General features: G+C 33.2%; 1 protein-coding gene across 1 annotated transcript; it reads right to left on the bottom strand.

The window, feature by feature from the left end:
- Positions 1–1,681: 1,681 nt before the first annotated feature.
- Positions 1,682–9,740, bottom strand: LOC132167967 (DNA-directed RNA polymerases II and V subunit 8A). The gene is made up of 5 exons (XM_059579022.2): positions 9,619–9,740; positions 9,181–9,299; positions 6,753–6,913; positions 2,475–2,566; positions 1,682–1,973 (listed from the first exon to the last, which is right to left on the bottom strand). The coding sequence occupies exons 2-5, from the start codon at positions 9,251–9,253 to the stop codon at positions 1,862–1,864; spliced, it is 438 nt and encodes a 145-aa protein (XP_059435005.1). The 5' UTR covers positions 9,254–9,299; positions 9,619–9,740; the 3' UTR covers positions 1,682–1,861.
- Positions 9,741–15,574: the final 5,834 nt, after the last annotated feature.

The raw sequence follows: 15,574 nt of genomic DNA, 5'->3' as shown, positions 1-15,574 counted from the left end.
TAATTAACATAATGAATGCTAATTAGACTAACAAAACTAGTTAATGAAAAATGCTTTCACCAAAGGCAAAGAAATCCATCCAATGCCATCACTAAAAAAAAAAAATCAAACCTACCCAAACTCAAATTAAGATAAGATTACATAGGTATATATATAATCTCAAAACTATGTCGTTTTGGCATCCATACTTAACGGTTTATATCGGTTAAACGGTTAACCGATATGAAATTTCTAACCGGACCGAACCGAACCGATAAGCATACCGGTATAAAAAATTTAACCAATAAGGATATCGGTATATCGGTTACGGTTAATATCGGTTCGGTCGAAACCGGTACACGGCCGGTAATCGGTAACCGGTTAATCTGCTCACCCCTATGTTTCATCATGCCAAAGACAAAACAAATATGGTGGATCACTCACTAGGTGAACAAGAATTATCTTTAATTCAAATGAAATGAATAGTATATATTTGGGTAAAGTCCATATACCCCCCTCAAACTACCACCCAATTGACAATGTACCCCCCAAACTTTCAATTGTGACAATGTCCCTCCCAAACTACCAAAACATCGTCAATGTCCCCCCTAAAGGCTAGCAAAAAGATAAAAATGCCCCTATGTATTTCTCAATAAGACAAAAATACCCATATAAATTAAAAAAATAAATAAATTTTTATTTAAAAAAAAACGAAAATTTTAATTTAAAAAGAAAGATTTTTTTTTTTAAAAAAAATTATTATTATTTTTTAAACGAAATGTTTTTTTTTTTGTTAAAACGATTTTTTTTAAAAAAAAAAAAAAAAATTAAAACGATTTTTTCTTTAAACAGAAATTTTTATTTAAAAGAAACGGAAATTTTTATTTTCTTAAACGAAAATTGTTAATTTTTTTAAAACAGAAATTTTTTTAAAAAAAGTTATAAAAAATAATAAGAATAATAATTTTTTTCTTATACAATGGATTTTTTTTAAAAAAAATTTAAATTTGCCACCCTTTGGATTTATTTATTTAAGTTTTAGGTTTTTTCTAGAAGTTTTAGTATTTTTTGTTTTTATTTTACCAAGGGTAGTTTCGTCATTGGAAGGAACATTGACAATTTTTGGTAGTTTGGGGAGAAAATTATCACAATTAAAAGTTTAGGGGAGACATTATCAATTGAGTGGTAGTTTGAGGGGAGTATATGGACTTTTCCCTATTTATTTCAAAGTCAATTAAAAGTTAGCACATCTAATAATGTACATAATATCAATGTTGGTGCGGCAATTATTGCTCCTGCAATTTTTTTTTTTTTTCCTTTTTCTTTATTTGGTTTTGCTACTCCATTTCTTAACATTCTTCTGTTCTTGACAATAGGCCGTAATCAACAAATTTTGAAATTTGAGAGTGCAGCTCCAAGACACAAAACCTTGTACATTGGACAGAAGCATCATGGTCAATCCTTGTATTCAAATCCTTCTAGAGTCATATTCCGTGGGACAATAACTCCATGGGATCAAGGAAATATATCCTTTCTAAAGGTTGCCATCTATAAGGGTCCTGGGTAAGAAGTGCCACCATCCCCTACAGCCACTTTTGCTTAAACCAAAATAGAGAAGAAAAGAAAGGGAATTTCTCAAGCTAGTTACAATAGCAACACGAGGATTAGCCTCTTCATCATTTTTGCACATGCACAACACAAGTACAAAATCGTAGATTTTTACCATAAATTTGGTCTTAGCCTGTTATACACTTAAAAGCTGTTCATGTCATCACATAGCAACGTACACAATTAGGAGTTTGGCAAGTAAAGACAAAGCTTCCATAACGGAAAGGGTATTCATTCATTAAGTTAACAACAGTTCGATTTTAAAGCAGCAGCTTTACACCTTCCTCATTAGGATATACAGCTTCTGATCAAGTTCAAACTTGTTGCAATGAGATGGATCTCCCTTCAGCATCATCAGAAGCCCACCAAACGAAACGGTTATCTCCCTGAAGGCAAAACCAGAACCTGATGTAAAGGTTTACTAAAATAGAAGACTACAATGCCAGGAAAACTCTTGTCAATTTATTTAGTGGAAAATTATTGGGAACAGTGATTATTCTTGTATATCTGAACACACTTTTCTGCACCTTCAGTTAAGGAAAAATGAAGAAACACCCTAAGGCACTAAAACTAAGCCTCAACAAACTTCGGGTTGAATTGGCCTAGGCACCCTTTTAACAACATTGTCCACAGTAATTGCAAGAACAGCACAGTTTCAAACCATCCATACTGCATGTATAGTCCAAAACAGACCAAATCCGATGTTCATTTGTGGATATTACACCTTTTGATTGGATTATGCACGCTTAGGTGAGCTATATGGTTAAGTCAACAGCAACTACAATGCTTAATTATTACTTTTTTTCCTTGGTCATCAACTGTAAACATGTTTAAGAGACTCCAAGACTTAAACAAAGAATTAATGCCTGAAAAGTAGTTATACATACGCTTTATTTCCACGTCCTGAAGAATCGGCAATTCTATAAAGTTTCCCGTACATGACGTAATCAAATCTGTCTGCAAGTGACTGCCGATTGCCCTGGGAAAAGATTAAAATTCATTATTAACAAAAAAATATTAGAGCTTTAATTATTTGAAAATGCCAACAGCCAAGAACTGAAGTGTAGAAAGCATGGAATAAAATAGTATTTTTGTATATCATCCTTCACATGGTATTCTTATTATAATTGAACATGATGACATTGGGGGTATTGGCCTATTATCAATAACTAAAATACAAGTCCCAAACATTCAATGATGATTCCAAGAATTTAAGTGACAAGGCAGAGATCATATAGTTGGCACATCTAGAAGAAAATAAATTTGTTTTCTGAAAAAGCAGAACACAATAAAGTGAGTCCATTTCTGGATCTGAGAACGAAATTACTGGTTAACCAAATCCAGATATTTGTATAGATCATTCATAAACACATTCATAAAAAAATTAAAAAAAAAAAAAAAAAAAAAAAAAAAACCTCTAAGGGCAAGCCATGGATGTATTGATTTCAGAACAGAATGATCAGATGTCCAAGAGATTACTTAAAAGTAAATAAATAAATAAAATGAATCAAGAGATAAAAGCTTATATATATCAATCATTCAACAAAGCTTGAGTCTCAACGATTGGGTCAGCCACCGATTTTTTTTTTTTCTTTTCCTTCTCGCTTAATTATGTTCAGGGGCCATCTCAGAAAATCACTCGAGTCTAAATTGTATCAACTCAAATACCATGATATTTGTAATGGCTCACAAAAGCTTTTATCATTGAACCTACAAGAAACCGTAAAAACTCAAAAGGCACTACAGATGCCAGCTTACTTGCTAGTAAAGATCAGAGAATGTAACGATTCATCGTGATGAACATGCCGTCAATCGGGTTATTAGACCAGATAAAAGGAGATTTAACCATTCAAAATAGCTGACAAAAATTTGGTTCTAGGGTTGAAAACAGAATAGCCCCAATGATGCCGGAGAATCTAGTAAACTCCAAGTCATTGGGGTGTCTTGCGTAGGTGGAATGGAACTTGATTGTTTACGGTGATGCAGAATTGGTAGAATAGGGTTGTCGAGATTGTTTTGAAGGTTTAATGAGAAGCAATTCTTAGATAGCAACACAGAAATTGACTCAATTTGACGTCTTGGAGTCAAATTGTCTCAAAACAAGATGGGAGAGAGGGGGAGAGAGAAAGAAGTAACAATAGGCACTATTTCTCCAACAAACAGAACACTCTAATTTGACGTCGTCCGATTGCAATGAGAAGTAATTAACTTTTCCATATTCTAATGGGACTAAGCTCCAATTTTGACACCCAATTGGCAAACATGAAACAAGAAGACACACCTGCTGACTCATGGAAACTAACAGAAAACACTAAACCAAGCCTAGTTGAGAAGATACCCCTAAATAGACCACATTAAATTCTAGGCAGGACTTCCTGAAAATTACAGTTCTACCACTCACATAAAAACACCTGTAATTCTCTTGCTAATGACTCAAACTAAAACTGCTTCAATTCTATTAAACCCTACATCTCCCATGCACGACGACTACCAAAAGCATGTAATCACAAAAACTTTGCTGTAAACCCCACAAGGTGAAACTAAAAATTACTTTATATATATAAACAAAATATGCTTAAAAGTGCAAAAGACACAACACAAGTACACATGGAGTATATAAGAGAAACGCCTAGCCAAAAGAGAGAACAAGTCAAGAAATCATGAAAACTACGCAAATTAAGATTTAAAGCTTCCGTCCATATGAAACTCAAAATTACCGTTACTGCAAGTATAGCCTTTTGCAAGGTGCATAAAACTGTCATGAGGCGAAGACCTATTTTATCATATGGTAGCAGTCCTAAGGGGCAAGGGATGTTAGGTTTTGAGTTTGAGAGACTTGAACTATTAGCACCTTGAGGAGCTTGTTTGTGAAGACCTGATACAACACTTTGCGACAACACCTTTTAACCCAAAGCTTGAGCCAGTGGATTTGGAAAAAATAATATTATATTACCCATTCATTCTTGTCCCAATAACTCGATCATTTGACCAACCATACATTCACAAGTAAATATTCCAACACATCTATACCTGCACATACGAGTATTCTACCATACCACATCAAACTACATTTGATTAGACTTCCCCTTGAAGGAAACCTTTTTTCCTAAGAATCCAAGTGTCAAATGTCACCACCATGTGTAATACTCACCATTAGAGCATCTTTTACTCAGCCATGAGTGGAACCAACACAGGATTCCTTGTGCAACGACAGGAGCCAACAACACGTACAATTGCCACATCACCATTAGAGCCTTTACTAAAAAATTGGTTAGTCAATTAACATTGTGCCTTTCTCTTTCTATTGAAAACAAAGTTTCTCTAATCTTGAATGCACAACACTGTGGGAGCTAACATGATAGTCACCATCGATCTATATTGAAGAAAGCCACATGCAACATGCAAAGTCACATTTAACACTTTTCCTATTGAACCATCAGCTCGAATACCACTTCTTGAGGTTTGAGTTTGTGAAAGTTGAAAACTTAAACACCAGAGAATCTCTTTCTGAGTGCTTGATAAAAAAATAAATAATTAAAAAAAAAAAAATCAAAACACCAGTTTAACTCAAAAGTTTAAGGCTTTAGGTTAATTATATTACCAAATGTAGGATTCAATTACTTAACCGATTACAATATATGGCTTCATTTGGTAACGCTTTTTGCCCAAGCTTTTTGTTTTCTACTAAAAAGCCAAAAGCATTAACATACAACTCAAAGCACAAAACACTCACAACTAATTTCACTTTTATGTCAAATCAAAACACTTTTTCAAACAAAAAACAAAAAGCACCCTCTAAAAATTTTTGACAAACAAACCCAATATTCTCAGGTAAATATTCGAACAGTTAATAAGTCAGAAGAATTGTCTTAGACTCTAAGATTTCTCACAAAGTTATTCTAGCTAGAGCTAAAGAAAAGGTTCCTTAGATTTCATAATCCACATCCACTACAAGGTGAAAACAAGCTCCCAGCCAATCATTCAACTAACTGAGAGCAAACCTGTCACCAATCAGCAGATTCTCTCCGGGAGCACAAATAAATTACTTAGGCACACAGATTGTCCTATGATCTCCTGCATTCTCGAGGATCATGTCACCCACTAAATTGAGGCCTATGATACCTCCACTCTTTATTCTTACCTAAATAAGGGCACCTACATAGAAGCACCTACTTGTGCTTTCTTTTTGTCTTTTTTCTTTCTTTTTTTTTCTTTTTTTGGGCCAGGGAGTGGGGGCGGGGTTGGGGGAGAACCCAGGGAAAAGTGAACAAGGCTCATAACAAGAAGTGGGTTATATTAAATGCATGAGAGAAATTACTAATTATGGAGACTTGAATCAAATCAGAAGTTTTGATAGGAGCCTTGGACATCAGCTCAGTTGACAATGGTGTGTTTTACTCCACTTAACTGAACCTGAAATATAAGAAGCGTCCACCAATATAGTTCATATATATGTGCATAGGCACATGTGAAAGACCTCAAGCAGCACCATAGCATGCAACATTTTTGAGAATGACCCTCTTGCACTCTTGCTCTCACTCTCCTGTCACTTTTCCTTCTAGTTAATTAGGTTCTTGCTCTCACTCTTTGCTGGCCACAATTCTTTTACTTGTGTTTTTCCATGCAATAAAAAAAAAATTATAATGTCCTTTGCCTGTGGTTGTAGTGCCATTGACTTGAACAACATTACACTTTCTTAATGATATAAGTAGTGGTCTTCATTGCATATGACAAAAACATTTCAACCAGCTTTACCCCATTCAGATGCTTACTGGTAGGACCTATGCCTGATAGCTGAATATGTATTTCTCTACAACCCCTCCATCGCCGCATTACAATTTCAGCTAGACTCACTCTAAAACGGCATTGCTAACCACCCAAAAGAGATAGCTCCACCATCAAACGCATCAAAAGTAAACAAACATTAACATGGTGGTAGTCTCATCTACAGCATCTCTATACAAATTAGAGAGAGCATCACAGCAAACTGGAGAGTTAGACTTGAATGGCACAGGTTTGTTTATGTTAAAGATAATTAAAAATGAAAGATCTCAAATTAAATTCACAATTAAAATTTCATGTGGGAGAATAAACACTAAAAAAAATCTGAGCTATAACATCATCCATAACCCAAAAGTTGGGGACTACAAGAGGAATATAATTACCGGAGTATAATAGCCAGTGTCAGGAGTTCCATCTAGATTTAATGTCGGAGCTAGTACCATTGCAAACTTATCACCTTCTTTCAATAAAAAATCCTTTGTAACCATCACATCTAGGTGCATGAACATGTCGAACTTCTCACTTTTTGCTTCAACCCGGATAACTACAGAAACACATTGTTAAAATTGTGAACACAAAAGGCGAACAGCACTTTGCACATTAGAAAGAAAAAAACACAAAAAGAAGCCAAACGGTTTCAGATCACAATACACCCATCCAGCTTAACCAAACATAGAATGTTCCTAGCTAAAGTAGAGTCAAGCAGAAAAACTATTAAGAAAGTGTCAAATGCAACTTTTTGTAAAGAAATAAACCCAATACAACACCTATTCAAAGGCTAATGGGTCACCACCACAAAGTATCTACTGAATATTAAAAGTGAGTCCTAAGGAAACTACTTTATGTTTGCTAACTCTATTGTAGTAACAATCAGGTCCAACTTAGTTCTACAGCCATTAATAGAAACACAATATCTTCTTCTTCCTCTTCTTTTTTGATAAGTAAACAGATTTCATTAAAAACGCACAGGCGCAACCCAACTACATAGGATTTATACAAGAGAAATACCTAACCAGAAAACGAAAAAAGAGTAAGAAAATCGTGAAAGCTAGAAATATCAAAGCAATCATAAGCTGTCGTCTAGTGGTATAGGGTATTAAGGAAAAGTCTTTTAAGTCCACCACCATCCTCCTGCAATCATCAAAGTACACAACATTATGCAGGATGAAACTACTATGCTGCACTATGAGAACTACCAAACTGACCTCTGCAACAAGCAAATAGATCTACCACTCATCTAGGCGTGAGCCAGACTAAACCAAAAAGTCTAAAGATAAAATCCCGTAAGGCACTAGCAACCTCGCAATGGAGTAACAAGTGATCAACGGATTACCCACTCTTCTTAGACATACAACACCAATCTACTACTATGATACGCCACTTTTTCAAATTATCTGTAGTGAGAATCTTTCCTAACATGGCTGACCAAGTAGAGAACGTCACTCTCAATGGAACCTTACTCCACTAGATACTCTTCCAAGGGAAAGGAGTTGTATCATGGGGAGATAGGACTTTGAAAACATATTAGGAGCGGTTGGGGGAAATTTTCTAGTCATTAAAGATTTGAGGTAGATGATGGCTCATACGGCATATGCATTTTTAAGACCATTGCTAAGCCAATAATGAGGAATTTAGGCAGGTCCACTTGAAGATATTCTAGATAACTAATTTATTAATATGAGAAGTGATGAAAACCCAAAATAGTAGCTCACCGTGCAAATTTTTCAATCATATTTTAGTGTTGTTTTCTATGCATATTTGTAGCTCTAGTTTGATGATTATTTTGAATTTCATTCAAATACTACTGCATATTACAGTGCATAAATGCAGCCATAGACCTGTAATTCCAGTCAAATTGTTGTCAAAACCTACCTAAAATTCCGTAACCCATTCAAGCTCCCATATTCTTTAAGTTCATAACTTCTACGCACGCACAACACTCACAACACTCACAAGGGTAACAGATACAAGTGAATGATCATAAAAAACTCATACAACTACTGTATTTCAGTCTTCCAGAACGAAAGAAGGCAATGCTTTTTTATAATAAAAAGAAGTTGCAGGTGCAAATTATACATTTTGATCTGATATAGCCAAAACATAGTTGAGTACAGCTACCGACAGGGGCAAGAGTAGCTACAATCTTCATAATTGGTTTTAAAAGCAGAAAATCAACCCAGACAGCTCCTCTACTGTCTATAAAAATCTTAAAGAGTATTTTGAAAGAGTATATCAAAAGATTTCAGTAAACTCTTTCACATACTATGAGATTTTTCCTGAAAAGAGGCAATATGTGTTTTTTTTTTTTTTTTTTTTTCTTAATATAATAACCTCCTTCAACACCACTATTTTTGCTTTCTTTTATCAACGTATGCCTTCCAATCTTATGCCTTAAATGTCTTTTTGTTCCTTCCCCGGTGTTCTCTCTCCCAATAAAATTTGCTTTGATTCATGCCGCCAATATCCCTTTGTGAATGCCAAGTGCTCTCCCATCTCAAATACCACCGGCAACTTTCATAGTATATAATTTTTTTTTTTGATAAGTAACTTTCATAGTATATAATTGAACACCAAGTATGCTTCAATGCTCGCAACAACCCCTAGAGTATTATGATGTAACAAAAACAAATGGATTTTGATTTTTCAATCTTGCAATTAGAGGCTAGATCCTAAACCTAGTCCCAAGTTCCCAAGATAACAAATTTGTAAACTATAATCAAAATTCAAGCACTCAAAGAGAGAGAGAGAGAGAGAGAATTTTAAACTGAAACTTTCTAGCAAAAGAGAACAAGCATCTCGGAACATATATACCTTTATCAAACTTTTTACCATCTGGGTCCAGTCGCTCAATCCTAAAAATATCTTCAAAAAGAAACTCAACCATTCTCACTTGCTTGCAACTACTTCGTCCCTCAAAACCAGAAGCACAACTACACATAAACAGACAAAAAAAAAAAGATAAGAAATTGCTCTAATAATAGTTAAAACGTTTACAAGTCGGCATTAGTTAACAACGGCGTACTCAAAAAGCAAACTAACTTAAGAATTGAATCAAAACCCTAGAAGGGTCAACAAAAACCTAAAGCCGACCAATTCAAAGCTTGAAAAACAGAGCTTTGAGAGAGATGGATCAAAAACACTTGGCTTGGTTTCTCAAAACAAAAATTGCTCAGTTCTAATCAGCGTCGATCAAACTTCAAAGATTGTTAAGCTTGGAAATTAAATCCCTAGAAAAGAGAGAGAGGGTACTCGGAGTCAGCGAGGAGCAGCAAAGAGCCGGAGAGAATGGCGGTAGTAGGGCTCAGAATTTGGATTTACTGGAAAACTTCGAGGGTTGTTTTGTCTTTGATGCTAACCAAACCATTCACATTCCCCTATACCCGAGTACCCAGTACGAGAAGCGGCAATACCCACTCCGTTTTTCTTCTTTTCTTGCGTTTTACCACGTGCACGGTGTCGTTTAGGTGGATGAGGTATACAGTGTTCTAGTGACCTCGCTTGCATGACATACGGTGGCCTTTCAATTTGGAGTTCATCTTCTGTGCAGATGTTGTGCAAAAGGCACCCACCACTAGATAAAGGAAAATGCTAAAAGCATAATTATTTTGTTTAACTTTGGGCCAATTTTTGCCTTATTTTTTAAGTTAAAAAATAAAAAAAGTTTTTGAAGGAATAATTTTTATTTTGGTTATTCTTTTTTTTTTTGGTATTTTAAAAAAAAATAAAAACTGTATTTTGCTTCAAAAACTTTTTCCTTATTTTTTAATTTAAAAAATAACAAAATAGAAAATTAAAAAATTTTCTGCAGCAATAATTTTTATTTAGGTCCTTCTTTTATTTGGTATTTTTTTTTTAAAATAAAAATTGTACTTTTATTCATAATAATGACCAATTTTTTAAAAAATAAGAAAAAAATTGGCCCAAAGTTGATCTAAGTTGAGACTGTATGATTTCTCTCTTATATCTTAAATACCGTTGTGGTACAAAAGTCACACCACTAAATGATGACAACTAAGCTTTAGAGCAAATTAGAAAAAAAGTTAGGATGCACATGGTGGTATAATCTAGTGCATTCAATATTTTTTTCTATTTTTGTTCTAAGTTGATTTGTCATTTATTTAGGATAAAGGTTAAGGTCACAACATAAATCCAACTTATGGTCAACTTCTCTCCAACGTGTCATTTAAAAAAAAAAAAAAAAAAAATTGATAGAGAGGATTTTGGGATTCTGAAAATTTGGAAAAAAAAAAAGATAATTTATTTGGTTTAAAATTCAATTTTTTTTTTTACACATGGGATAGAAGTTGGCCATGAGTTGGGTTTATATTGTATCCGTATCAAACCTCGTAATAAGAAATCCATCTTTTGGCCATTTTAATCCTAGGTGGCATGGCCTATTTTAATTTTTTATTATTTAAAATCTATTAATTTTTAAATCAAAATTAAATTAATAAATAAATTTAAAAAATAAAAAGGGGAGTTGAACCTTAAGAGTGATCGAACCACCCTCACCAGCCATTCGGCCACCCCCATGGCCCTTTGGGGGTGGCCATGGCCCAAGGGTTGAACCACCCCAAAAAGCCAAATCCACAAAAGAAAATTAATAGGTTTGGTGGGTTTAGCCTTTAAGGGTGGCTCAAAGGGCCATGGGGGTGGCTCCAAGGACCAAACCCACCAAACCCATTAAATTTATTTTTTTCTTTTTGGCCTTCGGGGGTGGCCAAACCACCCCCCAAGGCTCAATTGGGGTGGCCAACCACCCCGTTTTATTTTTTAATTAATTAATTAATTTAATTTTGATTTTAAAATTAATAAATTTTAAACAATAAAAAAATATAAATTGATCATGCCATCTAGGATTAAAATGGTCAAAAGATTGACTTTTTAATGCAACCAAGCACTTCTCTTAAGATATTATTTTCAATTTAATATGGAGTGCATCGTCTGTGCCATCATGGCACAAAGGGGTGAGTTTGTGCATCCAATCAATAAGTGACACTAATCCCATCATATCAAACTTAAGTTTAGAAGAAAAAAAAACACCTACACCTAATTATTTCAAATAAAAAATAAATAAATAAAATTAGAAGGGGTGGCTGCCTTAAAAAATAAATAAATAAATAAATTATAAGGGGTGGTTGCACGCCACTCCCACAGTCCCACTAGATCTAGGAGTGGCTGTGCGACCACTCCCACCAGATTTGGGGTGGCGCGCGGCCACTCTCATGGCCTAGAGGTGGCTGCGAGGCCACATTGCGCAGCCACCCCAAATGAGTGGGGATGGCTATGAGCCACCCATGAGTGGCGGCCAACAACCTCTAGGGTAGCTCATTTCTTACTTGGGTGCTACAAATCTTTTTTTTTTTTTTTTAAGAAAATTAATCAAACCTGATATAATCATGTGTGGTTTTTTTTTTTTTTTTCCTTAACATGTTCCATACTAAGGTGGCAACTCCTCATTGGTGGGCACAAAAGGATGGTTTTGTGCACCATCCTCTTTGCCATGTTATGCCTACGTTTTAAAAAAAATATTATGAAAAATAAATGATAAAAATCATTTTTCATTTTATTTTTTACTCATTTCCATATAATGAATAAGTAAATCTATCATTAAATTTGTGTAGAACTCACATTATTCACAAATACAATAATGAATCTATTGAATTTACAAAAAATAGATAATTAAAAAAATAATATGTAACATATCCCATGCAATTGATGCATGAAGTTTTTGCTCAAATCCGAAATCTTCTTTGAAATCCTTGTTGAGTCATGTAATTGATGCATGTATTGAGACCATGTTGTCGTGGGTGTTGCGTTTGGGCTAGACAGCCTAGACCCGTTAGTATTACTTCTGGACCCACACTTTGACCCTTCGAATTTTGGGGATTTTCGCCCAAATCCAAAAATGCCCAAATTCTTTTAAAATTCTTGATGATTCTTATAATTGATTGGAGTCGATTGTGGGCGAGAATGTATTAGAACTTTGACCTATTGGCCTGTGACCCTGTTATGCCCAAAAAGCCCCAATAAGTGCCCAATTTGCACCACCACCCATTTTGACACTGTTGGGTCTTGAGCTCTTCGAGTTCCAAGTGCAGACGCAGATGGTGTCCAACCACTCCCCTGCATCGATGGATTTGAGAGCGAAACTAGCCACTTCGTGACCTAGCTCTGAGGAGAGAAGATTAGAGTGGACGTTGAGCTGATCAGCGCCATCACCCGTGCATAGAGTGAGAAGTTCATTAGGACGAAGACATCAAGCGAATGTCTCAAAATGTCATATATGATATATGGTTAGTATTTAGAATATTATTGAAGGTTTTGAATCTGTAATTGATGATACTATTGGATATTTATGGTTATAATAATCTCAAATTATATATTTCTGCTTTTCGCTTATTACTTTGTTATGTTAATGGGTGAATTTTTTTTTTTTCGGTTAGTTATCAATTAACTGAACGGGAGGTATTGCCAATAACCCTACCTAGATGAATTGAATTAATTAATTTAATTTTAGGAATGTTACAAGAATCTTCTATTTTGACAAATTATCTATCTGATTACATCAATTTTTTTAATGAAATTTAATTATTGAATAGTTCCTTTAGTTTTATTTGCTTTTTTTTTTTTTTTTTTTTTTTATAAGTACATCAACAAAAAGCAAAAGGTTGGGTAACCCAACAATAAGCCCTAAAATGCCCTCATGAGAGGAGGTAAACATAGAATCAAAGAGAATGTATCAAATAAATGATACAGCCCTATTGCTTCTTGGTACAACCAAGAAACCTGACTACCAAAAGAGGTGGTTTGTAAAATTGCATCACAAGACAACACTTGCAGCATACCTGAAGGATAGCCGCAACAACGACATAAAAAACACTGATGAGGAACATATTTTAAAATTGGGCAAAACCTAATGATTTTATACTTGAAATTGAAAACTTAAGGACTAAATTCAAATCAGATGAAAACTTAAAACTTAGATATGATTTTTCCTAAAATATGGTGTTTTTGAGTTTATTATGTTTGGTGTTCCGTGCTAATGTGTCGTCCTCTTATTAGATGACACAAAATACTTGGTTTGTACCAAGTCCATATAGAAGTTATTATCTCAAATAAGAATCCAAATTATGTGCATTTTCTTCCATAAGAATATTTTTATTGGGCATTTTTAATTTAGTTTTTCTTTAAAAATTTGAGAAAATTTACAAAAATTGCTTTTCAACTATATATATAGTCGAATTAAAAAAAGATGTAGAGAGTTTGATATGTGATTTATTTTAAAAGTAGCTCTCCAAATTAGGGAAAAAAAAAAAAGAATTTTCTCTTTAAATTTAACTTTTAACTTTTATTTAAAAAGCTGAATATGAATGCTTTAACAGAATTCATAATGAACTTTTCAAATAAAAATTAAATTTGAAGAGGAAAATTTACGTTATCAAATTTGGAGAGTCACCTTTAAAAGGAATTAAACATCACACCCTCTACATATTTTTCTACTTTAATTACATATTATTTTTATTACTTTAAACCATTGTATAAATATAATTAACTTAAATGGGTCTTTCACTTTTAGCAGAAGTAAAACTTTCACTTTTTAGCTGATGGAAATGTAAAAAATAATCTTAAAAAAATTATAGCTTATGCTTTTTTGGCTAAATGAGTGTATCATGACAATAGTTAATCTATGGGGCAACTTCACTTTATACCCCTAAATTATCACGCGATTTGAAAAGCTCCTAAACTTCAATACCTATTAATTTAGACCCCTAAACTTTCAATTACAGTCAATTTGAACTCCTCTGTTAGATACAGCCGTTAACTTCCTTGATTTATCCCTAAAAAGACCAAAATATCTTTCTTTCTTTTTTATTTATTTTTTTAATTTGGGTAAATTTGAAATTTTATAAAACAATTCAGGGGTATAAATGTCATTGTCTCACTTTTAACGTTTAAAATCTGACGGATGGGTTCAAATTGATTACAATTGAAAGTTTAAGGGTCTAAATTGAGATGTTTTAAAGTTTAAAGGGCTTTTCAAATTACTTGGTAATTCAGGGGTCTAAAGTGAAGTTACCCCTTAATTTATTCATGTCACTTACATTATAAAAATAAATTAAAAAACTTCATCCAGATTTTTGAACTTTCTTTCTACTACACATCTTGATGGGATTTTTATAAATTTGCTAATGTCGTAATTCCTTGTCAAATTATGAGTTTGAGAACAATTGATTATTAGTTTAATTTCTTAAGCCCTTAAAGTTCAAACCCCTATTTTTCCTAACAAGATACAAAGTGATGATCTATCTAGTGCCTAACTTCACTCTCTTGAGATGCAAATACTGATCTTTCAAAACATTTCCAAAGCTATGAAAAAAAAAATGTATTATCTTAATTATCTCATTATATACACCCATCCATGCCCATTATTTTCATATGCAAGAGTAATTTTATAAATTACATTTTTTATTTCAAAATGGTGACATTGTAATTTTGACCAACTCTTGTATCACTCATTGTTAAAAAAATAATAATAATTAAGAATTAGTTGAGACGTCGACATTGGATAATTATGAGATAAAAATGTTGTATATAACATTACTCATTTATGCTCAATGTTCAGTTTGTTTTGACTTAAAATGTTTTTGGTCATAAATTATTTTCAACAAAATCAATTTTCAATTTTTTTTTTCTAAAAATATTTTTTTGGTGTTTGACTTGTACAAAAAATTAGCGACAACAAAAAAAACTGGCAACTTTTGACAACCTTCAGCAGAGTCCTGATGAATTCTGGAATTTGAGAATGAGAAAATCAAACTCGAAAAATAATTTATGGTTTTAAAAAATGAAATTATTTTATTAAATAAGCTTTTCTGGTCAAACTAAAAATGTTTTTTACTTGGGCTATTATATCTTTTTTAAAAAAAATACAATTTTTTTTTTCAAAAATCATTTTATGTCGAAATATATAGAATTTAGATAAAATCTTTTATATATGTATAAAAAAAAAAAATTGGGTAAAGTTCACTTAACTAATTACCCCAATAACAATTTACCTCATAAACTATCAAATGCGACAATTTACCCCCTTAACTACCAAAACAATGACAATGTATCTTCACTTTTAACAAAATGACAAAATTACCCTTACTAAAATAAAAACAAAAATACTAAAAATTATTATTATTTTTTTTTTCAAAAT

Source organism: Corylus avellana, chromosome 2 (genome assembly GCF_965113065.1).
Source record: "Corylus avellana chromosome 2, dhCorAvel1.hap1.2, whole genome shotgun sequence".
In the NCBI taxonomy this organism is placed as follows: Eukaryota; Viridiplantae; Streptophyta; class Magnoliopsida; order Fagales; family Betulaceae; genus Corylus; species Corylus avellana.
This window is presented reverse-complemented; position numbering and strand designations above follow the sequence as displayed.

Bases quoted from the DNA above. Each gene is read 5' to 3' on its own strand.
- LOC132167967 (XM_059579022.2), bottom strand. From the start codon at position 9,253: ATGGTTGAGTTTCTTTTTGAAGATATTTTTAGGATTGAGCGACTGGAC. The intron at 6,914-9,180 runs GTATATATGTTC...GTGTTTCTGTAG, and splicing joins TGGTAAAAAGTTTGATAAAG to TTATCCGGGTTGAAGCAAAA. The intron at 2,567-6,752 runs GTAATTATATTC...ATCTTTTCCCAG, and splicing joins ACACTGGCTATTATACTCCG to GGCAATCGGCAGTCACTTGC.